Below are 27,843 nucleotides of genomic sequence, written 5' to 3' on the forward strand. Positions count from 1 at the left end.
CACAGGCCGGACAGCTGCCTCTTCAGGCCCCACTGTCTGCCTCTGCGTTCTTTTCAGGAAAAGGCATCCTTTCACCCTGTGGTTCAGGTCAGGGACACAGCCCTGTTGGCAATGCCAGGTACTAGCACTGACTCTGGTGACTGAAATAGGCAATAAAGCAAATGGGATCAAGGGCGATGGAAGTACACAAAACCAGAAAGAAGCAGCCAACGAGTCTACCAAGAAACAAGTATACTTTTTATTGTCAAGAAACATCGATTCTTAAACAACAGTGTTCGCTTCACTCTTAGCTGAAAACGGCTCTGAGTGACATTCTCTTGCCAGTCTGGACGTGGTGTAACCGTGCTGCAGTGTATTCACTGTAACTAGAAATATCTTTGGCATTTTCTTCCCTTAGCGTCGTAACTCGTAAAACATTTGTACAAAAAAATGTAGATTTACAGAAAATATGCATATAAATCACTTATCCTGAAACGTAGTAAATAACGTAGCAAAAACTTGATCAAATCCGTTTCATACACAAGCTGGACAGATTGGTTGTGCATAATCTCTAACTTATCTATGGTGTTTTATAAATTAGTGCTTTGACATTAAAAAGGAGGTTTATAAAAAGACCCCTCATAGTGTCGAAAATTCTTAACTTCTCTCTCCATTCCCACTTTTTGTAGTCCCTAGAATTTATACTCATCACAAACATCACCATTCTTATAAAAAGTAGTTATTTTAAGAAAAAAGTTGCACTGCAATCATGATACGTTACATTCAAAATTCCATGTTATCCAGAGTTCTTCCCTTTATAAACACATGTCTGAAATAAGAGCCCATGCCCATCCATGCAGAAGTATCTGGTAAGCAGGGTACCAGCCTCAGTTTCATTGCCCAGGGCCACGTGGTCACCCCGACACTGGCGGGCGTCTGGATCCAGAGTGGCCTCCCCCTCCCGTCTGTGCCCCTCCTCTGCCTTGTACCCTCCTCAAGAGACTTTGCAGTTGTTTCTGGAGCAGCGTCTGGGGGGGCTCTGGGGGAGGTGGGTGCCCTTTGCTTTTCGGAGGCTGGTCCTCTTGTGGCCGGAGCTGGTGGCAAGGGAGCAGGGGCGGCCATGCAGCATCCTGGCATTCAGGCCGGTGGCCATCGAGAAGGACTTGAGGTGGCTCCTGAGGGCCGTGGGCAGCGGCAGCCTGTCCACCAAGTGCACAGGCGTGCAGGACACCACTGCCCGGCAGCACAGGTCCTGCAAGCTCAGTACTTGGGAGAGAAAAGAAAACCTGGTTCATTTGTGTTGTCCTGGGCGTGGGGGCAACGCTGGGGCAGCAGGACACCTGTCCACCCTTCTCTCTGGGACTCTGGGGCAAGGTGTCAAGTCCCAGTCTCCCACCCTGTGCCTACATGTGGCGATTAGAGATGGGTGGTCCTGCTTCCGTCTCCTTAAACCCAGTTTGCCTCCAAACTTGAGACCACCACTGTCTCTCCCACTGGGTCTGAGAGATGAGTTCTGCCCGGTGACGGCCAATGAGGTCTCCTCAGGATTAATGCAACCAGCTTTTGGGGCTTGAGGCCAAGGGCTTCAGGAAATGTGCTTCCCAACTGAGTAGCTGACCCAAAAAATGTGTGTTATCAGCTTTATAAAGACATACTGGAGAATACACCAGAAAAGCAAATGCTGTCACTTATATTTCACCTACATCATTCGTTTTATAACGGAGTCAGAGTCCCTGCTCAGATAAAGCAGGGCTTCCAAGGGGCCTGCTGGGAGCAGAGACTGTGTCTCACCCTTGGTGCGGTCAGGGCACTCCTCAACCCCTGGAGGATCAGACAGAAGAAACACAACCCAGGGCTTTGGCTCCTTTTAGAATCCTGATAATTTTCAGAACAGTGCTGCTCAACTAGGGGCGATTTTGACTCCCTAGGTCATTCGGCAAAGTCTAGAGACATTGATGGTTTTCACAAATGGGGACAGGGAGACCAAGGATGCAGCTCACCCACAGCATAGGAGACGCCCCCACCAGAGGACACTCCATCCCAAGTGGCTCTAATGCCAAGGGGCAGAAGCTCCGATTTATGAGAATGGAGACAGCGACCTGGGGGCAGGTCCTGGGAGGGTGAGCGCTGCGGGGCTGCCGGGCAGCCTGGAGGAGCACCTACCCTTGCTCGGCCTCCAGAGCCGGTCCATCCCATGCCGCAGCAGCACGATCCTGGCCAGCTCCATGAAGGACTCAGTGATGTTGAAATTGCACAGCGGGCTGACCTCAAAGAATGTCACACCCAGGCGCTCCGCGTAGGCCTGGGCCTGCTCTGTGGGGACCTGCCGCTTGAAGGCCAGGTGCAGGCGGTTCCCCACCAGGATCTTAGGGACCCCAGGGGCATGCTACAGGGTGACAAAGAGGCAAGGAAAGTGGGTCAGGTGCAAGCTTGTTGTTGGTATGACAGGTGTCCTGGGGTGATATCCACCTAGAACTTCAGAGTATGTCCTTTTTTTGAAAGTAGGGGCTTTGCAGATGGAATTAGTTAAGATGAGGTCTTGGGGTAGACCCGACATCCCATTACTGTGTCCTTTTAAGAAGGGGAGAGGACACAGGACCCCAGAGCAGAGATGGATTGAGGCGTCCACAGGTCAAGGACCAGGGACGGTCAGTAACACCAGAAGCTGGAGGAGGCAGGAAGGATCCTCCTCTCAAACAGAGGGAGCCAACACCTTGATTTTGGACTTTGACCCCAGAACTCAGAGACTGAGTTTCCTTTGTGTTCAGCCACACAGTCTGTGGTGAGCTGTTACAGCCACCCCAGGACACTCACAACAGTGGGTGGGACTGACCACTTGACGTCCCCATTGGCAGCTGGGCTGCTCAGGGTGCCAGCAGGCAGCAGCCTAGTCACCACTGGTCAACCCACCTGACTGTGTGCAGGGCCTCATCCTGTGCTAGGAGGCGACATGTCCTCCCTGCTGTGGCTGGAGCCTCGTGCCCTGGCTCCCCTGCCCACCCCTCCGTGGGCCCACAGGGAGGGAGCCCTGCCCCTGTTGTACCTCATTGATCTCCTTAATCCACCGGTCGATGCCATCAAAGGACCAGCGGTTTGCGATGTCGTACACCAGGATCACACCCTGGGGAGGCAACAGGCCTCTCAGTGGCCAGCACGCAGGCCACTCAGGCACATACTCACAATGAGCTAAACAGTCATTCTACTTATTTTAACGCAAAACACATTTTTTAAAATTTATGTGCCAAATGTAGCAGCTATATGGTCATTTCCAATGATAATTTCATAAGCTCATGAAGAAACCCTCAAATGTGAAGGTGAGTTGGGTACTGGAGCTCAGTTCCCCACATTCATGAGCTGGTCCAGGGACATGGAATGTGGGGGGGACTGCAGAGCCCACCCACCTGTACAGAGAGTTCCCACACATGTGCAGACACACACACATGTGAATGTGGTACACACACAACCCACATGCCTGCATATTTATGTATGCACATGCATAAATGCACGTGAATGCACACCACTCATGCACACATATGTACAAATGCAACACATGCAACCACACCCCCCTGATGCTGAAGGCTTGGGAGTCACCAAACAGTCCACAGCACAACTTTAGATTCTGGCATCAACTTATATGTAAGCTAATTGCCTTGTCCTCCAAGTATCCATTAAAGAGCATCCCGAAAGTCATTATTAAAGTCAGTTTGACCGCCCAGTTCAAGGGATGTTACCTGTGCGCCACGAGAGTAAGAGCGGAATATGGTACAAAATCTTCCCTGACCCGATGTGTCCCTGGAAAAGATATTAGAGGCCTGTAAGAAGAAATCACTGCTTCTTGACAACAAGGATTTTGAACTTGGGAGCCAGAGCAAGTACATTTTATAATTATCAGTCAGTGGCCATCCCAAAGGAAAGTCCAAGCTCCCAACAAAACGTTGGACACATTTTCCCTGGAGAGATCCAGACCTTGAGATGTCCTTCTGGGCCCTTTCTCTTTTCTAATTATTTGAAAAGTCAACTAGAGAAAGTAGTAATGGGTTGAAATGTGATGTGTTAGCTGCTCAGTCGTGTCCGACTCTTTGCGACCCCATGGACTATAGCCCGCCAGGCTCTGCTGTCCATGGGATTTACCAGGCAAGAATACTGGAGTGGGTTGCCATTTCCCTTCTCCAGAGTAATGGGTTTCCACATAATAATTCTGACATTTCAATAAATCTAATTTAGGTTTTTTAAAAGTTGTTTAATTTGGAGATAAAGCTATGTAGTAAGGAATGTGAGTCTACACTGAGGGAGAAAGAGGCCAAAGGATTTGGTGGGGTCACTCCACTTCAATTAACTCAAAAAACATCATGGGAATTCCCTGATATCCAGTGCTCAGCATTCCTTGCTTTCACTGCCAATGGCGTAGGTTCAATCCCTGGTCGGGGAACTAAGATCTGGCAAGAAAAGATCACAAGAAGCTAGCCCTGTGGATACACCCCTATGTTCCTCAATAAGAGGAAATGATCCTGGGATGCATTCATCAGGATAAAGAAGAATAGCACTTTGGGACGGACTCCACCCTGTCTCAGGACATTCACTGAGATGGACTGACCACCCCAACCAGGCACAGTGGCTCCATTTCAGATGCCAAAGAAACAGGAGCAGCTGTTACAACAGACTTCTGAGTCCAGGAAAAGTCTGGGTTGAGAGGGGCGCCCTCAGGAGGTCTCTGGGGAGGAAGGAAGGGAAAAGAGATGTGAGAGTCAGCAGGATAGGGACATCGAGCGGACATCATGGAGAGAGGCTTCCCGGGCAGCCTTGGGGGCTTACTGCTGCTGGTTAGGGGTAGGTGGGGGTGGGAGAAGGGGCTCTGGGCCCACTGGAGACACTTGTGGCCTTGAGAGAGATCTGGCATGGTCAGGCGGGAGAACGGAACCATGCAGGTGGCCCAAGAGAGGGGATGACACAGGAGCTAGTGATGGTGGTCAGGAAAGCCACATGGTGTAGGGGCAACCCAGGGATTAGTCACAGCAGGAAAACCCTAGTCACCCACCCCTGGAGCTGGAGGGCCAGGGGTATCATCAGAACCAAGGCTGCCGGGAGTGGGGACCAAGAAAGAGACCCAGTGCAGAGCTGGGCGACGCCCTGGCCTCTTACACTCCCATCCCCGTCCACCCTCCGCCCTGGTGAGCTTGGTCACAGCGTATGGCCCCTCTGGGCACCAGCGAGGCAGAAGAAGTCCACATGCTCTGGACTGACTCCGAGGCCCATGCAGACCTCAACTCCCTCGGGAGCCATTGGGTCAGGCTGGGGCTGAAGCAGTGGATCTTCCCTCAGATGGCATCAGAGTCCCCAAGGGGCAGGACAGCCCCCCCCACCCCGTGTTCAGGGGTCAGGAGGGACCCCCGACTCACCAGAGCTGCAGCTTCACCCGCCGGCCGTCCAGCAGGATGGTGGTGGTCTTGTAGTCGATGCCTGTGAAAGAGGGTCGAGGCAGCTTAAGTGCCAAGCACTTCCACAAAGTCTTGTTCTGGTAAAAGGTGCAGATCAGAGAGACAATCTCATGCTGGGGGAGAAAGGACTTCCCACTGGTGGGACCCAGCGCTCACAGGGCAGCTGAACTGGGCCCCACTTGGACCCTGGCCCCCCAGCCTCACCTACCTTCTATCTGAAGCAGTCTCCAACCTCCACTCCTCCCTTACCACCACCACCTCCAGCTCAGTGCCCAGGCCCCTGCCACGACCTGAGGGGTGGGCAGCAGGAGCCCCCAGAACCATTCTGCCACTGGCCCTACACATGGCCTGCTGGCCCCAGGTTTGCTGAGAGATTCTGGGCCGCCCAGTCACATACCCTTGTCTCTGCTGGACTCAGGGCTAGAACATGGCGCTCCTTTCCTCCCAAGTTATCCCACTGAGAATGTAAGGTATAAGTGTGTAGAAAATGAAATTAGTAAGGAAGTATTATCTCAACTATGCAAAGATGAAACATGTGCCTACGTGCACAAGGGTGATGAAGTAAAGTTCCTGTACTATGGCAAGAAAGAAAAACTTAGACATAGATCGTTTTTCTGCCCACATGGACTGCCTCCCTCCTCCTTGTGTATCGGACATCTGCATTGATCACACCTCCATAGGAGACAACGTGCGTGCCTGCTAAGTCGCTTCAGTTGTGTCCAACTCCTTGTGACCCTATGGGCTGTAGCCCACCAGGCTCCTCTGTTCATGGGATTCTCCAGGCCAGAATACTGGAGTGGGTTGCCATGCCCCCCTCCAGGGGATCGTCCCGACCGAGGGATCCAACCTGCATCTCCTGCATTGCAGGCACGTTCTTTATCGCTGAGCCACCAGGGAAGCCCTTAGGAGAGAACATTCCTTCTTAATTTTGTAAACCATCAGGATGGCCTGGTCAGCACTTGATAACTCCTCAGGAGATAACCTTCTTTCCTAATGTTGTGAGGGATCATGATGACCCGGATTTGCTTTGGATGAGCAGACCTAGATTATGTAAACCGTCAACATGCCTTTTGATGTATATCCCTTTGTCTCAGAAACATTTATAACTGTGCTTTGACCTGTGACAGGCAGAGCAGTCCTCAGAGCTTTCCAAAAGACAGTCTCCCAGGTTATAATTCACAGGTTGGTACAAATAAAATTTTCCATTTCTTTCTTGAAAAATGTTAGTCTCTCAGTCATGTCCAACTCTTTGCAACCCCATGGACTAGGGCCCACCAGGCTTCTCTGTTCATGGAATTCTCCAGGCAAGAATAACGGAGTGGGTTGTCATCACCTACCCCAGGGGATTTTCCAAACCCAGGGGTTGAAACTGGGCCTCTTGCATTGCAGGCAGATTCTTTACCATCTGAGCCACCAGGGAAACCCTTCATTTTCTTTCTTAGACTAATTGATTAATTTTTCATTGACACTCATGGTGTAGTTGAGAGGATATCAGAGACACCGACCGGAGGACACCAGGGGTCTACCCTGAATGGGCGCTCAGTATCAGCCTTTTGAGCCCTGCTGGCTTCTCTGTACTCCTCAGGTGTTCTGGGGAGCTCTCCTGATATCCAGATCTCACTGTTTAAGTGATGATCCTACAACTTTTTTTTTTTTTTTTTTGATCCTACAACTTTTATTTAAGGTTTTCTGTACTTGACTTGGAGTCTTAAGGGGCACTGGTGAATTTCCTTGGTAGAGTCCTAGGGAAGTCTGGGCAGGATGCTCAAAGAAACATAGGCAGCTGGGGGTTTGTTAAATTTGGCTTCAATTAAGAAGAAAGAAAAAAAAAACAAGTTGATACATGGTCTGACCAAACAGTTTGCCAATGACACAAGCCAGCCTGCTCAGTCCCAAGAACAAGGGACATCAGCTCCTTCCCGCCACAAGGTGTCCCCAGGTGACTGAGAACCTAAGGGAGGTGTCCGGGGATCAATTCTCCAGATGAGCAGCAGTGCTAACAGCAGATCCCACTACAACACTGTTCTGGGGACACATGAGATAAAAGCTGATCACCCAGTACTCCGAGCACCCATAGTGGTTTTAGACTGTCAGAGGGTGAAACTAAGATACGTAAAAAAGTCGAGCCGATCCTGGGGGTAACACCCTGGAGAGCTAGACTCAGAAGCAGCACAAAGCTCATCAACCACACTGTCCTCAGGAAGTTGTTCAGATCATATCTCATCTCTGAATTAGGCAACCAAATCAATAATGGGAAACTGTGCTTCAGAGGCCAAACAGCTCACGGATGGACAGCCGCCTATGGGGACACAAGCTGGGTTTATGTAGAACTGATGTTTGCAAGTGCTTACTTAATTGGGAATTAAAAGAAATCCTGCCTTGAAATGACCAAGTTGGGATTCTTTTTTTGGCATTCCAGAACTGATTTTTGTGTGAACACTCAGAGGAAGCCAGCAGAGGATTTGCTGGCTATGTCAGTCAGTCTCTGACTGACCCTGCTGGCAGGGTCTCCTGGAAACTAGAGTAATAGAAAGCTCTTTTTTCTAAAGTTGGATTGTGTGCATGCATACTAAGTCGCTTCAGTCGTGTCTGACTCTGCAATCCTATGGACCGAAGCCCTCCAGGCTCCTCCATTCATGGGATTCTCTAGGCAAGAATACTGGAGTGGGTTGCCATGCCCTCCTCTAGGGGATCTTCCCGACCCAGGGATCGAACCTGCACCTCTATGTCTCCTGCATTGGCAGGCAGGTTCTTTACCACTAGAGATACCTGGGAAGCCTTAAAATTGGGTTAGCAGCAGAAAATATTTGTGGGGCTAGTTTCTTGGATCATTTGAATTGGAAAGGCTCCTAATTGTTAAAAAACTCATCTTAAACTATTTTACCCGTTTTAATCGGTATGCAAAAGCCCCAAGGCAGGGGACTTCCCTGGACATCTAGTGGTTAAGAATCCAGATTGCAATAGAGGGGATGTGAGTTCTACTCCTGGTCAGGATAGATCCAACATGTTGCCGAGCAACTAAGCCCATGCGCAACTACTGAGCCCACAACGAAGATCCCGCCTGCCCACCTGCCGCAATGAAGACACGACACAACCAAAAAAAAAGTCTTCTTCATAAGTCTCCTGTCTTAAAGCAGGTTAAGGGCAATGCCACGTGTCTGGTGGGGATGGCAGAATATTCAGCCTCACGTTCTGAGGACACATCATCCAAGTGTTTAGGACACAGTATGGATGCCAGAGAGTGTTTAGGTCAGTAGTTTCAGATCTGGGTAATTGCATCTTTTAAAAATAATTTTTTATTTATTTAATTTTAATTATTTTTGACTGTACTGACTCTTCACTGCTGCACTCGGGCTTTCTCTAGTTGTGGCAGGTGAGCTTACTGTGGTGGCTTCTCTTGTTGCAGAGCACAGGTTCTAGAGTTAGAAGGCTCAGTAGTTGCGGTGTGTAGGCTTAGTTGCTCAGCAGCATGTGGAATCTTCCCAGACTAGGGATCAAACCTGTGTTCCATGAATTGGCGGGAGAATTCTTAAACACTAGACTACCAGGGAAGTCCTGAAATTACATCTTGTAGCAACTACCAAGGACCGCTTTACAGTCCTTTAAATCCCTTCGAATGCTTATGTCCTTCCTTTAGCAATAGTCAGCACTGGGGCAAATGTAGCATGAGACACCCACACACATACACAATAAATAAATAGAATATATACATATTTAAGAAGTAGAGTATATATATGCATAATAAATAGGTATGAATGCATATAATATATACACATAATAAATACAATGATAATTACATTATATATTTTATATAAACTGTACATAATTTAGAGATATCAAGGGAACATTTCATGCAAAGATGGGCACCATAAAGGACAGAAATGGTATGGCCCTAACAGAAACAGAAGATATTGAGAAGAGGTGGCAAGAATACACAGAAGAACTGTACAAAAAAGATCTTCACAACCCAGATAATCATGATGGTGTGATCACTCACCAAGAGTCAGACATCCTGGAGTGTGAAGTCAAGTGGCCTTAGGAAGCATCACTACGAACAAAGCTAGTGGAGGTGATGGAACTCCAGTTGAGCTATTTAAAATCCTAAAAGATGATGCTGTGAAAGTGCTACATTCAATATGCCAGAAAATTTGGAAAACTCAGCAGTGGCCACAGAATTGGAAAAGGTCAATTTTCATTCCAATCCCAAAGAAAGGCAATGTCAAAGAATGCTCAAACTACCACATAATTGCACTCACCTCACATGTTAGCAAAGTAATGCTCAAAATTCTCCAAGCCAGGCTTTAACAATACGTGAACCGTGAAATTCCAGATGTTCAATCTGGTTTTAGAAAAGGCAGAGGAACCAGAGACCAAATTGCCAACATCCACTGGATCATCAAAAAAGCAAGAGAGTTCCAGAAAAACATCTATTTCTGCTTTATTGACTATGCCAAATCCTTTGACTGTGTGGATCACAATAAACTGTGGAAAATTTTGAAAGAGATGGGAATACCAGACCACCTGACCTGCCTCTTGAGAAATCTGTATGCAGGTCAGGAAGCAACAGTTAGAACTGGACATGGAACAACAGACTGGTTCCAAATAGGAAAAGGAGTAAGTCAAGGCTGTATAGTGTCACCCTGCTTATTTAACTTATATGCAGAGTACATCATGAGAAATGCTGGGCTGGATGAAGCACAAGCTAGAATCAAGATTGCCAGGAGAAATATTGGTAACTTCAGATATGCAGATGACACCACTCTTGTGGCAGAAAGTGAAGGAGAACTAAAGAGCCTCTTGATGAAAGTGAAAGAGGAGAGTGAAAAAGTTGACTTAAAGTGCAACATTCAGAAAACTAAGATCATGGCATCCAGTCCCATCACTTCATGGCAAATATATGGGGAAACAGTGGAAACAGTGACAGACTTTATTTTTTTGGGCTCCAAAATCACTGTAGATGGTGACTGCAGCCATGAAATTAAAAGACGTTTACTCCTTGGAAGAAAAGTTGTGACCAACCTAGACAGCATATTAAAAAGCAGAAACATTCATTACTTTGCCAACAAATGTTCGTCTAGTCAAGGCTATGGTTTTTCCAGTAGTGATGTATGAATGTGAGAGTTGGATCATAAATAAAGCTGAGTGCTGAAGAATTGATGCTTTTGAACTGTGGTGTTGGAGAAGACTCTTGAGAGTCCCTTGGACTGCAAGGAGATCCAACCAGTCCATCCTAAAGGAGATCAGTCCTGAGTGTTTATTGGAAGGACTGATGTTCAAGGTGAAAGTTCAGTACTTTGGCCACCTGATGCAAAGAACTGACTCATTTGAAAAGACCCTGATGTTGGGAAAGATAGAAGGCAGGAGGAGAAGGGGATGACAGGGGATGAGATGATTGGATGGGGGCTCAATGAACATGAGTTTGAGTAAACTCCAGGAGTTGGTGATGGACAGGGAGGCCTGGTGTGCTGCAGTCCATGTGGTTGCAAAGAGTTGGACACAACTGAGCAACTGAACTGAGCTGATACATATTTATATAGAGAGAATATAGAAGTATATATTTATGGTTCAGTGGTAAAGACTCCACTTTCAATACAGGAGACATGGGTTTGATCCCTGATGGAGTAGATCCCCTGGAGCAGGAAATGGCAACCCACTCCAGTATTCTTGATTGGCGAATCCCATGGACAGAGTAGTCTGGTGGGCTATAGTCCATGGGGTCACAAGAGTTGGACTTGACTTAGCAACTAAACCACCACCATCATACATAAAAGTTAACTTTGAAGTTGCTCAGACGGTAAAGCATCTGCCCACAATGCAAGAGACCTGGGTTCGATTCCTGGGTTGGGAAGATCCCATGGAGAAGAGAATGCCTACCCACTACAGGATTCTTGCCCAGAGAATTCCATGGACAGAGATTATAGTCCTTGGGGTCACAAAGAGTTGGACACAACTGAGGGACTAATGCTTTTTTTTGCATACACACACACACACACACACACACACACACACACAAATATTTAGTTTTTCCCTTGGAATGCTTAAAGGTTTTTCACTGTCTGCCTGAAGCAATACATAAGTACACTTGGGTATCTATTTTTGCATCTGGAGATAACGTGGGCTTTGGCACATCTGTTTCCAGACAATGAGAGAAGACACTTGCTACTCACAGGCTAGAGAGCTGTTTCACTTTTATCCTAAAGGAAGTTAATCTACCGCATGAGCTGGGCTGGCTCCTTTGATTTAGAAAGTCTCCTGCTGCTGCTGCTGCTGCTAAGTCGCTTCAGTCGTGTCTGACTCTGTGTGACCCCATAGACAGCAGCCCACCAGGCTCCCCCGTCCCTGGGATTCTCCAGGCAAGAACACTGGAGTGGGTTGCCATTTCCTTCTCTGATGCATGAAAGTGAAAATTGGAAGTGAAATTGCTCAGTCATGTCTGACTCTTCGAGACCCCATGGGCTGCAGTCTACCAGGCTCCTCCAGTACTCCTTAGGCAAGAGTACTGGAGTGGGGTGCCATTGCCTTCTCCGAGAAAGTCTCCTAGTGTACTTATATTTTAGGTCCACAATTTAAAAAGTTTCCATAAATGTAAAAGAATTCATTCCTGATGGTCTTCTTAAGCATACTTTTTAAATGAGTTTTTAAAACTGTATTTGGTTTTTGTTTTCATGAATTGTGGACACACATGGTTTCAGGGGTCACATCATTGTCTAGGGCTTAGTGTGGAAAATATACCACACCTGTGTTCCACTCTCCATTTCATTTATTTATTTAGATTCACGGCACAGCTTGTAGGATATTAGTTCCCTGACCAGGGATTGAACCATGGGCCCATGCCAGTGAAAGCACCAAGTCCTAACCACTAGACTGCCAGGGAATTCCATTCATTCCCCATTTCAATTTTCACTAGTCCTTTCTTTTGCTGTATCTCTCCAAACTTGTAAACAACATACTTATATTCCTACTTCCTGACTTTTCAGTTTTAGGCATTAATCAATTTTCCATTACAGAAGGTGAAAATATAGTTCTGTTTCACTGCCTTACCCCCTGCCTCTATCTCTAACACACATTCTCTCTCTCATTTATACATGCACACACTAACAAAGTCTAGTTATGTTGCTGTTTTAGCTAAATCAGTATTCAATTTTACATCAATATGACCAAGTGAACACTGTCCAGAACTGACCCATGTGGTGTACTGTGTTTATCTGTCCTTCATGTACAATTTGTTTTTGTTTTGGGTACACTGTGTGACATGTGGGATCTTAGTTTGCCAATCAGGGATCCAACCTGTGTCCCCTACATTGCAAGACAGAGTCTTAGTTGGATTGCCAGGGAATTCCCTGAGTTTTTTATTTGTTTGTTTCTTCCAGAGTTAAAGATTGCCTTTTGGTTTACTTGCTTAGTTTTCTTGAAATTATCACTAACTCCTCCCTATAATCTCCCTTGTCATCTAAATCTCTAGATGTGGGCCTATCTAAACTCATTGAAGAGTGACTGCCCTAGACACAACATAAATAAATGTCTAGGCTGCCCTTACTCCTCACTGAGCTTAGATAGGCCCACAGCTGAGGTAGGAAATAATTTTCCTTCAGAAATGCAATCTGACCTTTCCTTGGCAAGGTATGAGGGGATTTTTTTCTTGACGCTGGTGTTTTGCAGTTCTAAGCCTTATTATGGGGCATCTTCATTCTTCATTGTTTTGCTAACCACTCAATGAGCTCTTTCAATCTGGAGGTGCAAATCTTTCAATTTGGGGAAACTTTTTTTTTCCATATTTAGCTATTTGGCTGCATCGTGTCTTAGTTGCAGCACCTGAGCTCTCTAGCTGTGGTACACGGGCCAAGCTTCTCCGCAGTATATGAGATCTTAGTTCCCAGACTAGGGATCAAACATTCATCCCTTGCATTAGAAGGCAAATTCTTAACCACTGGACCACCAGGGAAGTCCCTGGGGAAACTTTCTTGAATGATGCTTTCTTCCTCTGGGGTGTTATTAATAAGATGTTGCCTTTCTTTGGAAATTTTATCTCTGCCATCACATTTGCAATTTCCAAGATCTTTGTTAATTTTTGATTTCTCCCTTTTGACATTCTGCCTCTGGTCACAGCCACAAAGCTCCTACTGGACCAGCCCTCCTGCAGATAACAACTCTCAATGGTGGACATCATATAAAAACCAGTGAGCTGACAACCCTGGAGAGTGACTGACTAAGCAAGTGGGAGAAAGAGTGTCTTCATTGTTTTCTCCACATTGGCATCATAGCTTGCAACAATCGTATAGTTTGGAATTGTCTGGGGCCAGCTTCCTCCCCAGGTGGAAATTAACCTAACACAGAAGAAGCAGGGATGGGGCGTGGGCAGGGAGCAGCTTTGAAGAGAAGGAATAGCGGAGAATCCAGAATGGCTGAAATCAGGCACACCCCTCAACCTGTCAGTTACATGAGGCCACACACTTCTCTTTGCTTAAGCTTCTTTGAGTGGACACTGCACCAGAAAATGCTCTGTCTGACAGAAAACCCATGAAGCACAGTGACTGGAGAGAAAGACAGAGAAAACTTGACACACAAATCTTGGAAAAGCTACAGAAGTACCTTTTAACATCTTCCCAAAGCAGAGCACAATGCCCTCCACACCCCGGAGTTTCACTAACAGTAAAAATGTATTTGGGCTTCCCAGGCAGTGCTAGTGGTAAAGAACCCGCCTGCCAGTGCAGGAGACCCAAGAGACATGGGTTCGATCCCTGGATCAGGAAGATACTCTGGAGTAGGAAATGGCAACCCACTCCAATTTTCTTGCCTGGAAAATTCCATGGACAGAGGAGCCTGGAAGGCTGCAGTTCGTGGGGTCACAAAGAGTCGGACATGACTTAGCAACTGACCACCAAACATGTATTTAAAAGAAAATCTAGGGACTTCACTGGTGGTCCAGTGGCTAAGACTCCACACTCCCAAAGCAGTGGGCCCAGCTTCGAATCCTAGTTGCAGAACTAGATCCCACATGTCACAACTAGGAGCTCACATGCCGCAACTAAGACGTGGTACAGCCAAATAAATAAATAAAAATAAATAAATTTTAAAAATCTAACTCAGTGATAATGATCTAACTATTAACGTTGGGACCCAAACTGAACCCTGACTCTGGTGGTGCTTCTCATCAGGGCCAACCCCTGCCGGCTCACCTGTGCTCGGCACACCAACCGTGATGCCTGGGACCGTCAGGCACCCTCCTCGAGTCACATGTGCTCTGGAGACCCAGGCCCACATGGTCTCCATCAGTATTAATGTCCTTTAGAGCTGAGACCCATCCTTCTTCCTGCACAGACCCATCTGTGCAGCTGAGTGACCCACTCCCATGGCAGGCACCTCCTTTATCCCTGTAGCTGAGAATTTGGGACAGGGAAGAACAGGGGAGGTTGACAGGGAGAGTTGAAATAAAGCTTGAGAAAACATTCCCCCCCTTTGATCTGTAGGGTGGAAAGTGGGAGCAAAGATGGGCTAGCCCACCAGGGACCCCGCAGGTTTCCCATATAGGACTGTGAAGAACCTGCAAGGAGAAGCTCTGTGGCACTGTGGGAAAATCCCATTCCTGATGACCAGCAATTCCCTCCCTCTTCTTTTCTTTTTTTAATTAACTTTTTTTTTTATTGAAGGATAATTGCTTTACAGAATTTTGCTGTTTTCTGTCAAACCTCAACATGAATCAGCCATAGGTATACATATATTCCCCTCCCTTTTGAAAGTCCCTCCCATCTCCTTCCCCATCCCACCCCTCTAGGTTGATACAGACCCCCTGTTTGAGTTTCCTGAGCCATACAGCAAATTCCCGTTGGCTATCTATTTTATATACGGTAATGTAAGTTTCCATGTTACTCTTTCCATACATCTCACCCTCTCCTCCCCTCTCCCCATGTCCATAAGTCTATTCTCTATGTCTGTTTCTCCACTGTTGCCCTGTAAATTAATTCTTCAGTACCATTTTTCTAGATTCTGTATATATGTGTTAAAATACGGTATTTATCTTTCTCTTTCTCCCTCCCTCTTCCTGTGCCTCAGTTTCCCAGATGGCTCATGTCTGAGACCTGCCACCAGCAGTGGCCTCAGATCAGCACAAGCTCCATTCTTCCCCAGGCCTCTGGGTCCCAGAAGACAAACCCTCCATCAAGGCTGTGCCCGCCACGGAGAAGCCCCCAAGTCCCACCTAGTCATGCCAGGTTCAAAGCCTCATTGTGAGAAGGGTCTCTTTCTTCATCCACTTATTTATTGAACAGGTTTTTTTTAAAATGTTCCTCCATTTATGTGTTTGCTATGTGCCTATTTATTGTACTTCCTCTTCTCTGACTGTTACTTTTTGGTTCATAGTTTTGACAGCAGTAGTGTCCCTGTTAGGCTCAGAAGGTGTAACACACATTCGGTGCACTCAGCCAATTCACCAAGAGCTCTGTCTATCAAAATAAAATAAAAATACACCAAAGCTCCTAGAACAAAACCTGTCGGAATGTTCACTGAGTGAATCAGAACAACAGAGACAAGAAGAGAGATAATTTTAGCCTAAAAGAAAAAGCAAATGTCAACTGCTAAGCCACTCCTTACACTTTGAGGCCACCGGATGTGTAAATAATCTATTTCAGCTCCTTCTGCACCTGCTGAATTCTATCTCTATGACTGGGAGGATCCAGACATGTAAATACTGGCTAAGTATCATTGACGAACGTATTCATCATGAGAACCTGACTTTTGAGAACATGTCTTATGTTGAATTAAAATATCTGAAAGCGGAGTGCTGGCTGCCAGGGGTGAGGGAGGGTCCAGGTTTCCACTTGCAGGGATGAGGAAAATGCTCTAAAATTAGAAAGTTACAGGGTTGTGAATGTCTCAAATGCCACTGAATGATTCACTTTAACACGGTTGCATGTGTGTGTGCTAAGTCGCTTCAGTCATGTCCAGCTCTTTGTGACCTTGTAGCCTGTAGCCCACCAGGCTCCTCTGTCCGTGGGATTCTCCAGGCAAGAATACTGGAGTGGGTTGTCATGCCCTCCTCCAGAGGAACTTCTTGACCTAGGGATGGAACCCGTGTCTCCTGCAGCTCCTGCATTGCAGGAGGATTCTTTTTCTTTTTTCTTCTTCTTTTAAACAACTTTTTATTGGATATAGTTGATTTACAATGTTGAGTTAGTTTCAGGTGTGTGGTAAGATGAATCAGTTACACATATACATATATCCATTCTTTTTCAGATTCTTTTCCCGTATCAGTCATTACAGAGTATTGGGTAGAGTTTCCTGTGTGATACAGCAGGTTCTTATTAGTTATCTATTTTATATATAGTAGTGAAAGTGTTAGTCGCTCAGTCATGTCCAACTCTTGCAACCCCGTGGACTGTAGCCTGCCAGGCTCCTCTGTCCATGGGATTCTCCAGGCAAGAATCCTAGAGTGGGATGCCATTTCCTTCTCCAGGTCAGGCGGGTTTTTTACTGCTGAATCACCAGGAAAAGTCCTTTAACATGACTAGTTTTATATTATGTGAATTTCACCTTAAAAAAAAAAATCTATACGTAAGTCCTATCCCAAGATGTACCCTGCCCAGCTTTTCAGATCAGAGGGGTACTTTGTTGGGAAATGTTGGGGCGCCTCACAGGACTGAGGGAGCTCAGCATGGGAGAAGCATGGAGACCCCAGGGCTGAGGTACAGGCCCAAGCTTCACCCACGGCTCAGAGCCTGCCCCTGTGGGACTGCCTCACGTTTCTAAGTGGTTCTAAAAGTGTCATGTTTTAAATGGGGATTTGAAGTGTGTTCATCATATGAGAATACCTCGCAGAGAGCAGCTACTGAAGTCCACACTAGTCCCGCTCTTTTTTTTTTTTTTTTCCATTTATTTTTATTAGTTGGAGGCTAATTACTTTACAATATTGTAGTGGTTTTTGCCATACATTGACATGAATCAGCCATGGATTTACACGTATTCCCCATCCCGATCCCCTCTCCCACCTCCCTCCCCACCCCAAGTCCCGCTCTTTTTCAGAGTCTGTGTTTAGTCGCTCAGTCGTGTCCAACTCTTTGTGACCCCATGGACTGTAGCCCACCAGGATCCTTTTGTCCATGGGGATTCTCCAGGCAAGAATCCTGGAGTGGGTTGCCCTGACCTCCTCCAGGGGATCTTCCCAACCCTGGGATTGAACCCAGTTCTCCCCCATTTCAGGTGGATTCTTTACTGTCTGAATCACCAGGGAGGAAAGTGTATTCCCTGCACATTTCTCCTTCCTGGTTTTTCTCTTTGAGATAGCAAAGTGGGGACTTCCCTGGCACTCTAGTGGTTAAGAGTCCGAACTTCCAATGCAGGGGGCAAGGGTTCAATCCTTGGTCAGGGAACTAAGATGCTACACATAGTATGGACAAAAAGAAAAAAAAAAATAGCAAAGTGGTTTGACCCTGGCTACCCCAGCTCATCTACACAGCTCCCAGCTCTTAGCTGCCCCAGTTGCTCACTCCCCATTTGGGGGCTAAACTCCCATGCCTTCCCTGGCAGGGACAGGACCACTGTCATGCCCACCTTTTCCCCTAACAATCTATGTGCTAAACTACTGTATTCAGGCCTTGTGAAATCCCACAGCAAGAACAAGCTCCACCAACCGGATACTGATGGGACCCAGTACATCACCCACCAAGAATGAAATTAGGGGTAACCCAGAGTTTCCCCTAACTATCACTTGATATGGGCCAAAGACTACCCCTTCTTTCCAGAGCCCTGACACCTCAGAGGGTCCCAGTCCCTTCAAATTGCAAAGCTGCCCCTGCCAGGTCTCAAGGTCACTCCTTAATGTGGGCACTGCTTAGACCTGGACTCAGGCCACCAGCAGGGCTCAGTGATCAGGTCCAAGTTCCCTCTGCTTGCCACACAACAGGTAAATGAATCCAAGAGGCAAGATGTTGGGGCAAGGAACACGATGAAAGCCGGTTGACTGAGAAGACGGCATAAATAAGTGGAGAGAAATAATGTGTTCATGGATTGGATTGATAGACCCAGTATAGTTAGGTTGGCAGTTCTCCCCAAATTGATTCATAGATTCAGTTTCAGCCAAAAATCCTGGTTGGATGTTTTGGGGGTGGGTAGATTGACAAAGCTAAATTTTATATGGAAAACGAAAGGAATTAGAATAGCTCTCAGGCAGCAAGGAAGACCCAGTGCAGCCAAAACTAAACTTAAAAAAAAAAAGAAGATCACCTAAAGAGACAAGTCATCTGCATTAGCAAACTGATGAAACGCTGGTAGCATCTTAAGCCAGCATGCTGCAGTCAGACCAGCTTTAGGAGCCCCTGGAGCCCATGCAAATGGGTGGGTGGATCGGCACCCTTGCTCCTGGAGAGGAGGAGAGGGGAGGGTGACCCAAGTCAAGTGAGGAATTTGGTTGAGGCCTCCAAGGAGGCAAGCTCACTTCTGAAGAAGGTAAACCCTGAAGACGTCACTGAAGCTGCTGTCTTACATCACAGCCCCTTTTAAAGTGTCTTCTTTGTGGATCTGACAAAATCTACATAGCTGATATTTTTAGGTCCAAGCCCCTCGGGCATTGCAGCTCTTCTGTTTTTGTTTATGCACAATTCACCCTTTGCCCCCAGTTAAGCTAAAGAAGCCTGGAAAGTTTGAAACAGAGGTTCAAAGCAATCTCTTAAGGTGAAGTGAGCCTGCCACAGCCTGCAAGTGCTCAGCAATATGCCAGCCATTTCCACACACCTTGCTGCCTCTCTTCACCGCTAACAGTGGACATGTAGAATCTGAGCTCCTGGGCCACTGACGAATAAGCAGGTGTGGCTGGCAGGACCTGGGCAGGCCCTGGAGGCTGTGATTACCTGGCTGAGGTCACCCTGCAGCCACCAGGCATCCCATGACAGTAGCAAAGGACACAAGGGGTGGTGGGGGGGCCTCTGGCTCTAGTAGCTGAGTCTCTGAGTGGAAGGAACCTGGACTGGCTAGTTCTGAGCCCTTCCCTGTCCATCACCTAAAGTCAGGTTCACCCTGGACTGGGGCTTTGCAGGATTTAGAGGTCAGACTAAAGGGGCTGTCACCACTGCAGGGAGAAGATCCCACAAAGACACAGGAGAGGCAGGACTTACTCAAGGACTTTTAACAAGAAAATCTCATACAAATGCACTTTTTTCTTTATCATTTTCAAATACATGGAAGTATTTACGACATAATTTAAAAAACCCAATGCATTAAGTTTACTGAGTGCTCACAAGTGGTACTGAGGGAGATGAAGGAGTTTGACCATGAAGAAGGAGGATAAAACACGACTCAACTCTCAGTTCAAACTGGAAAGTGATGACTTTATAAATCGTGTTTTGAATCTTAAAGTGGTTGCCCAGGGAGACGGGCAGAGTCCCTGTAAGCTGTCTGCAGCATCTAGAAGGTAGCAGGAGAGAGTGGGCATCTCCTGGCAGAAAGACTGTCAAAGGCAAAGAGAAAAGACAAATAACCTATTTCACACCATGGTTCTTCTATACTCTCAATAAGTGGGAACTGTTATTTTTAGCTCTTGGCAAACATGAAATGGAAAAAGAAAGATAGGAGCTTCCTGCTGGGAAAAGGAAGCTGGAGAAACAGTCAAAAGAAAGTAGTCAGAGAAACAGTGAGTCTCCTGTTGGGAAGGAAAAAAACTGGAAGGCGAGAGATTGTAGCTTTTAATGTCAGTGTGATCCACTCCCATTACTCATGAAATGAACAAAATGTAGAAACTCAGCAGTCAGGGAAGGAAAGGGTATGGACGTGGCATCAGGAACATTCCAGCCCGAGCCCGGGGGACCCAAGATGAGCCGCAGCCTTGATTCGCCTCCTTCTGGATCCTGGCTGTTGAGGCCTTCTTTCCACTTCTGCCCGGAGCAGGACTTCCAAGGGCTGAAGAGGCAGGACTGAGCACCAACCCACTGGACAGCAGTGAGGCTCCAGGGCCAGTAAAGGCCTGGCAGGACCATGAGTGTGCATGTCACTCATGGGGTGGAAGGACAGCTCCTTGGGCAATGGGCCACCCAGTGAGAGGTCTCCACAGCTCACATGCACCCTCCTGCTCCTCCCAGAGCTTGGGTTGCAGGACAGGGTCAGGAACCCAAGACCCTGCCCTCCAACTGGAGGCTAGGAGGAAAACAGAAGGTCCTTCGGAGAAGCCAGGCCTCACCAGACTGTGTCAGAGCACAGACTACATGCAGGTGGAGCTGCCCGGGTATGAGACAGACACAGGGATACACAGCAGCTCCTCCTGAGATCACGGAGCAGACCCACCTGCAGAGCAGAAAGCATGCAGGTGGGGGGTTGTCTGGTGCCCCGGCTGTGACAAGAATGACAAAGCAATGCCGGGGAAGGGGGTCTCTACTGGGTATCCAACTGGAAAAGAATGTGTCTTGATCTCCACCCCCCACCATTCCTCAGTCCAGGGGGACAGCAACCTCTAAGGTCAGAGATAAGACAGTGGAGCCTCAGAGGACATCCCCAGCCTGGAACAGGCAGAGACTTGTTCAGCACCCAGAGGCCCCACCATGAATACCCATCATTTGGATTATGTAAAAATGAAGGGTTTCTGTTCTTAGAAATACTATTAAAGGGATTAAAGGCAACACATCAACACATGAGTAGGTACTCACGATACGTATTTCTGACAAAGAACTCACAGCCAGAATGTATTTTTTCAAACACCCGCACTGCCCAGTAAATTCAACCTAATAAAAAATGGGCAAAGGTGTTCAATCTCATCAGTCATTAGAGAAATACAAATTCAAACTACACTATACTTTCCAGAAGGGATAGAATGCAAAAGAACAAGAACCAAGTGTTGGTACGGATGTGGGCAAACAGAACTCCCAAACTTGGCAGCAAGAGTCTAAACTGAAAACATTTTCAGAATATCTTCTTAAATTAAACATATGTGTCCCACAATACTCAGCCATCCCAGGTATATTCTGACAGAAATAGGTCTTTGGTATTCCAAAGACACACAGTAGAAACATTCACAGCAGAACTAATCACAACAGCCAGAAACTGGAAATCACAGAAATGCCAACCCCAGCAGGATGGGTAAATAAATAGATCAGGGCGCATTCACACCAGGGATATCATAAACCATCCACAACCATATATGACCCAGGAGAGCCTTACACAATGAGAGCAAGAGAAGCAGTCACAGTACAGCTCTAATTTTTACACAGAATGAATGAAAAAATAATGACCCGTGCTGTCAGAAGTCCGGCCAGCGGTCATGTTTTGGGGTGTTGTGGCTGGCAGAAGGATTGGGGGCCCAGGAACCTGTTGGTGTTGTGCTTCCGGGGTGCTGGTTGCATGGGTTTGTTAGCTTTGTGAAAATTCACTGAGCTATGCAGTTATAATAGGTACATTTTCCTATATGTATGATTCATACTTCAACAAAAGTTTAAAAAGGAATGGGAAACAATTCAACTTGTAAGGAAATTTGAGCCCAGGAGAAGATGGAAATTCATTCCAGTTACTTCATGCAATGAAACAATCTAATAAAAACATGAAGTTGGTAAAATAGTTCAAAGGAGAGTTTTTTAATGAACTTGTAAAGAAGTTTTTAAAAATTGAAAAAGAGGAAAATTTTAAAAGTAAGGAAAAATTAGACAATTCTCTGGTGGTCCTGTGGTTAGGACTCTGTGCTTTCACTGTAGACGGCATGGGTTTGATCCTTGGTTGGGAAACTAAGACACTCCAGTATTCTTGCCTGAAGAATTCCATGGACAGAGGAGCCTGGCAGGCTACAGTCCACGGGGTTGTAAAGAGATGGACACAACTGAGCTACTAACAGGCAGAATAATGGCCCATCAAAGAGTCCATGTCCTAATTTACAGAATTTGTGGATATGTTAGGTTACAAGGCAAAGGGGAATTAAGTTTTGCTAGTGAGGTGATCTTACGATACAGAGATTATTCTGGATCATCCAGTGGCCCCAGTGTGATCACATCCGTGCATGCTAAGTCTCTTTGGTCATGTCCAGCTCTTTGTGAGCCTATAGACTGTAGCCCTGCAGGCTCCTCTGTCCATGGGATTCTCCAGGCAAGAATACTAGGTTGGGTTGCCGTGCCCTCCTCCAGGGGATCTTCCCAACCCAGGGCTCGAACCCATATGTCTTACATCTCCTGCATTGGCAGGTGGGTTCTTTACCACTAGCACCACCTGGGAAGCCCAGTGTGATCACAACCTTTCTTAAAAGTGAGGCAGGAGGCAGAGTCCAGCTCAGAATGATGAGATTCAAGAAAGACCCCCCCCAACCCCCACTGCTGGCCCTGAAGGTGGGGGAGGACCTACAGGCCAAGAGACAAAGGCAGATTCTAGAATGTGGAAAAGGCAGGCAAACAGACTCACTACTAGAACCTCCAGAAAGGAATGCAGGCCTGCTGATCTTTATTTTAGCCTATGAGATTGTGCTGACTACCACCCCTCAGAACTGTAAGAGACTTTGTGTTATTTCAAGCCACTACATTTGTGGCAATTTGCCCAGTAGCCACAGGAAACTAATACAACTGGTGTCGCTGAAGTAGAAACACCAATAAATGCACCAGAAGATGTTTTGAGGACATAAAATAAATTTCCCTAAAATTGAGAAAAAAAATCTGCAAATTGAAAGAGTACTCAGTGTGTCAGGAATTCAAAATGAAGCTTTCAGCTCTGAGACATGGTCTGGTTAAGCTCAAGAAATGAAGCAAAAGGAAGGAACCCTTCAGAAATTCGTGAAGAAAATACAAATCACCTGTATGGGGGGAAAAAATCAGCTGACTTCAGGCTTCCCCACATCCAATGGCAGAGGATGGAGCAGTACTCACAAAGGTTGAGGGAAAGAAAACAGCAGTTGAGACTATTACACCCAGCCAAGACAGTGTTCAAAGATAGAGGCAAAGGACAGTGTCAGACTTGAAAATGCTTAGGAAATACTCATGTGCCTTTCCTGAAAAAATGATTGAAAATGAAACTAGTGTCATTAATCAGAGGGACAGCAAAATAAAAGATTACCGGTGAGCAAAGAGTACTCTGAAATATTGAATTAACACTGAGCAATTGTGGGCATTATAGCTACTATGCAGAATTGGCTGTTTGGAACCTGGGCAACCTGAACATAATAAACAGCCTCTGAACTCAGGCATAGGGTGGAGGGAGATGGGTTGTGAGGCTGAAAGGCCCTCACCTTTTCGGCCAGAAGCACCCACACTGTTTCAGAGTGGAATGTATCTTTAAAGTAATAATCATGATGATTCCAACTTCTTACAATTTTTCATAATCTTTTTCAGTTGTGAATAGTTTTATTTATTTATTTTTGGCTGCCTGGGTCTCTGTTGTTATGCGGGCTTTCTCTAGTTGTGGCAAGTGGGGGCCACTCACTAGTTTTGGGGTGCAGGCTTCTCACTGTGGTGGCTTCCCTCGTTGCACGGCATGGACTCTAGGGCACGCAGGTTTCAGAAGTTGCAGCCCCTGGGCCCAAGGGTTGCAGCTTCTGGGTTCTGCAGCACAGGCTTAGTTGGTCCGCATCATGTGGGATCTTCCCGGATCAGGGATTGAACCCCTGTCTCCTGCATTGGCAGGCGGATTCTGTACCACTGAGCCACCAGGGAAGCCCCATAGTCTCTTTTCTTAATCCAAGAAAAATCTTTTAGTAAATCAAAGACCCACAGAGGGCGCATCTATCTGCAGCGTCTCAAGCCAAGCTGACAAGACCTTTTGTGGAACGTGTCTTTTTAGCCTAAATCCTCCCTTTGTGTCGAGGAAAAAACTTCAGGAGAAATCACTAACTAGTTGTTGGAAGTCTCAGTTCAGCACATAGAATGAAAGTAACAGAGCAGAAGCACCAAGCCTCCATTCACACCAGCCAGAAGGACCTTTGTGCAAACGCTGGTCCACGTTCCTTTTTGCCCCCACATTGTTCATCTACTACAGAACAGAAAACGTTCCACAGCCTATTCCCCCCAAACATACACAGCACTGTGTTCGCTGAAAGTTTTGTTACTTCACCTCTGGCCCATCCATTCACTGAGCCCCACACCAAGAGGACCCAGCTGAGGAGGAAACAGTCACAGCTCCCCAGCCTCTTAGAGCTTAAACCCAGCACTGCGCTGTCCAGCACTTCTGCTGCCTTGCAAGTGGCTGTCCAGCACTATAAATGTGGCTAATGCACACTTTTAGGGCTTCTCCAGTGGCTCAACGGTAAAGAATCCACTTGTAATGCAGGAGACCTGGGTTCCATCCCTGGGTTGGGAAGATCCCCTGGAGCAGAGCATGGCAACCGACTCCAGTATTCTTGCCTGAAGAATCCCATGGATGGAGGCTATCGTCCATAGGGTTACAAAGAATTGGATGCGACAGAAGTGACTGAGCATGCACCCTTTTAGTTGTATTTCCTTCTAACATGCTTTAAGCGTAAAAAACTACCTGTAGCTGATGACATCATCTTGGACAGTCTGTTCTAGAATCAGAATCTGCATTTTCATAGGACCAGGGGGGTGACTGTTACATGCACTGCAGTGTGAGAATGGATCCAGGTTTTCACCGTCAGCTCATGCCCCCATCTCAAGCCTTCCCCAACTCACTGTGCTGCCCATTGTCTTCTCAGTCCTACCCTGACTGACCAGGACAAGAAGCAGCCCCAGGCAGGCTTGAACATTAAGATTCCATTCCCTAGGCTGCCTTCCTCAGCTACCCAGGAACCAGACAGCAAGCAGCAGCCTCTGTATTGGAAATGTGGCTTCTGCCCCTGAGATGTTAGCTCAAGGGTGAACATCCACAGGTCTCCTTCCACAGCCACTCAGTCTGCACCGGCCAAGCAGCCTGTAGTGGGTAAAGACCTGGGCACTGCGGGAACACCTGGTCCTCCCACCTCTTGGCCAAGTTCTGCCCACTTTCCTCCCTGCTGCCCTTCTTTTCCTCCTAATGCCCACCTTCTTTCAGGGGCTGCTGCTCTCAAACCAGAAACTTCCCGGACCCCCTGTAGGCTGCCATCGGGTCCTCTGGTCTTCCCTCACCCTGGGACCCTCACTCTCTGTCGGTCCTTCCCTTCTTGCACCCCAGACCATGCTCCCTAGAGTTACTAGGGTACCCTGCCCTCTCAGGCCTATCCACCAGGAGGAGGAGCCCCTCCACACACAGGGAACCCTGGAGAAGCCTCGAGATGTGTCCGCTGTGCTTTCCCTCCCTCCCTTCCCATCCGACCCACGCGCAGAGCCACCACCTGCGAGCCTGCCCCCGCTGTGTTCCGATCCCACGCTCCCAGCCCCTCGCCGGCGTCGCATCCCCACGCGTCCTTTCCAGACTCGTCGTGTGCCAAATGCGACCTCCCGGCAGGACACCCTGGAGCAGCCCCGCCAACCTTCCTCCTCAAACCCGGACTGTGTGGTCGTCTGGCAGTCACCTCCAGGTCAGAGTACCCCAGCGCCCCATTCAGCCGCTCGCTCCCGACTCACGCTCGGAGTGCGCGCGTCCCAGCCGCACCCCCACTAGTCCCCTGGGTCCCCCATGTCCAGGGTTCGGGGTGTGCAGCCGGGACTGCCCGCGTCGTGCGAGTGGGATTCAGGCAGAGACTCGACGGCCCTAAGCCCGGCACTCCCCTTCCGGGTCCCGCGTCCCCTCTCTTTCACAGTCCCGGCGCGCTCCACCCCTCCTCTCCGCGCCTCGGCGGCCTCGCTTTCCCTAACAGGCTCCGCGCCTCCCGCTCCCCTCCCTGATCTCCCTGCTCCCTCCGCCCGCGGAGCGCTCCCCTTCGGGACCCCGTACATCCCCGGCCTCTTTTGCTCGGCTCTTTGGCGCCCCTCCCCGGGCCAGCTACCCCTCTTCGCAGCCCCCGCGCTCTCCACCCCCTCTCCTCTCCTCCCCTGCAACCCTCCCCCGCCTAGCTCTCGGGCCTGCGCCCCTCTCCTCCCCAGCCCCCGCGCGCTCCACCCCCACTCCTTCCCGGCCCGGCGCTCACCCGCCGGGTGGCCGTACGGGGACTCGGCCGCACCGTCCTGCAGGCTAGCCAGGATCTCGCCTTTGCCCACGTCGCTGTCGCCCACCAGCAGGAATTTGAGCAGAAAGTCGTAGGCGCGGACCGGGCTTCCCCCGGTGCTCATCGTGCCGCGCCAGCGCCCGCGCCCATGCCCAGCCCACGGGACAGCGCAGAGGCGGTGGCCTGGCAGTCCGGCGCCGCGCGGGTCCAGAGGTCCCTGGAGCACTGCTAGCCTCGCGGTCCCCGCAGCCTGACAGCGCGCACTCGGGCTCCGCCCAGCCATTGGCCGGCCGCAGTTGCTAGGGCGGCTATACGCTCTCATTGGCTGACTGCCCATCCATCTCGCTTTCGTCTCCGCCTCCAGGCCGCTCCCCACCCGCCCCTCCCGGGAACCTACGGTCTCTGCCGCCTCTGGTAGACGGGAGGCGGGGTGGGGCGGGGCCAAGGGTGGGGCGGGGCGGGGCGATCAGGGGGCGAGGCCGGGTGATCACACTCCAGCATGAGCCCATGGGCTGGGTGCCAGGGCTCGCCTCCCACCCACCCGGAGTCCTCACTGGGCCGGATGGGGTCGGCGCAAGGGCCGATTCCGGTCGCAGACACGCAGGAGGTAGCCTGATGTCAAGGGCCGTGCCCCAGGCGAGCCCGGGCTCTCGGTCGCTCCCACGGGTCCTCACACCGCACCACGAAGAGTGCTGGGTGCGCGTGCTTGTGACAGCCTGTTCACGTGTTTGTGTGCATCCGCGTGCCTCTGCGCGCGCGTGTGCATGCGTCTGCGCACCTGTGCCTGGGTATGTCTTCAGGTGCTTGTGTGTGAGTCCGTGCAAGTGTCTGTGCAGATGCTGGGAGAGAGGACCAGGTGAGGACCCTCCAGTTCCTGGGCTCCTTTCCGCATCTAGGGAGCAGTGGGCGCCGGGTGGAGGGCCTGTCTTCTGCGCTGGGTGTCCATTAGGTGTGCGTTCCTTTACGCGCGGAATCCAGACAGTGCTAAGCGGCGCGCGCCGGCGCGCCGGCGTGCCCAGCCTCTCGCGCCCCATCCTTCCAGTCAATGTTGGAAAAAGCCCTCTGCGTCTCTGCGCGCGTGCAGGGAACTGCTGTAGCCCCCACTTGGGGAGAGGGGGCAGAGGAGAGAGAGAAGACGAATTTAAAAACCAATTGTTTAAGAATTTTATCGTTGTCATTTGGACCTAAAAACAGGTTTCTTTTGGAACACTAGTTTATAACTTACTGCTTATTGATTGATTGGTTAGTTTATGTACTGGTGAAGCCACTGTTTAATTAAAAAGGAAATACAGTAAGATTGAAAGATGGAAAGTGGACATTGGAAAAATATGCAGGAGGTGGAATTCTGTCCCCACTCCTCTTCTTGCAAAAACCAAACCAAAAAACTCAGGGGAATTTCTTCCCATCTCCAACTCTCAGTTCCACGGTCCCTATTGGCTGAGAGCCACTTGACAATTATCTAGTTAAAGA

At 48.5% G+C, this 27,843-nt stretch overlaps 1 protein-coding gene across 1 annotated transcript; it reads right to left on the reverse strand.

Annotated features, from left to right (window-relative positions):
- Positions 1-225: 225 nt before the first annotated feature.
- Positions 226-26,683, reverse strand: RAB40B (RAB40B, member RAS oncogene family). Its single transcript, XM_065908571.1, has 6 exons — positions 26,356-26,683; positions 5,376-5,436; positions 3,711-3,771; positions 3,023-3,100; positions 2,143-2,365; positions 226-1,245 (listed from the first exon to the last, which is right to left on the reverse strand). The coding sequence occupies exons 1-6, from the start codon at positions 26,654-26,656 to the stop codon at positions 974-976; spliced, it is 996 nt and encodes a 331-aa protein (XP_065764643.1). The 5' UTR covers positions 26,657-26,683; the 3' UTR covers positions 226-973.
- Between the last annotated feature and the right edge of the window lie 1,160 nt (positions 26,684-27,843).

The sequence above is a fragment of the Muntiacus reevesi genome, chromosome 18 (assembly GCF_963930625.1).
Source record: "Muntiacus reevesi chromosome 18, mMunRee1.1, whole genome shotgun sequence".
In the NCBI taxonomy this organism is placed as follows: domain Eukaryota; kingdom Metazoa; phylum Chordata; class Mammalia; order Artiodactyla; family Cervidae; genus Muntiacus; species Muntiacus reevesi.

What these genes read in the sequence shown, in the direction of transcription:
- RAB40B (XM_065908571.1), bottom strand. Translation starts at nt 26,656, where the DNA reads ATGGCTGGGCGGAGCCCGAGTGCGCGCTGTCAGGCTGCGGGGACCGCG. An exon ending in CCCGTACGGCCACCCGGCGG is followed by an intron (nt 5,437 to 26,355) that starts GTGAGCGCCGGG and finishes CCTCTTTCACAG; the next exon opens with GCATCGACTACAAGACCACC. An exon ending in GCTCTGGAGGCCGAGCAAGG is followed by an intron (nt 1,246 to 2,142) that starts GTAGGTGCTCCT and finishes TTCTCTCCCAAG; the next exon opens with TACTGAGCTTGCAGGACCTG.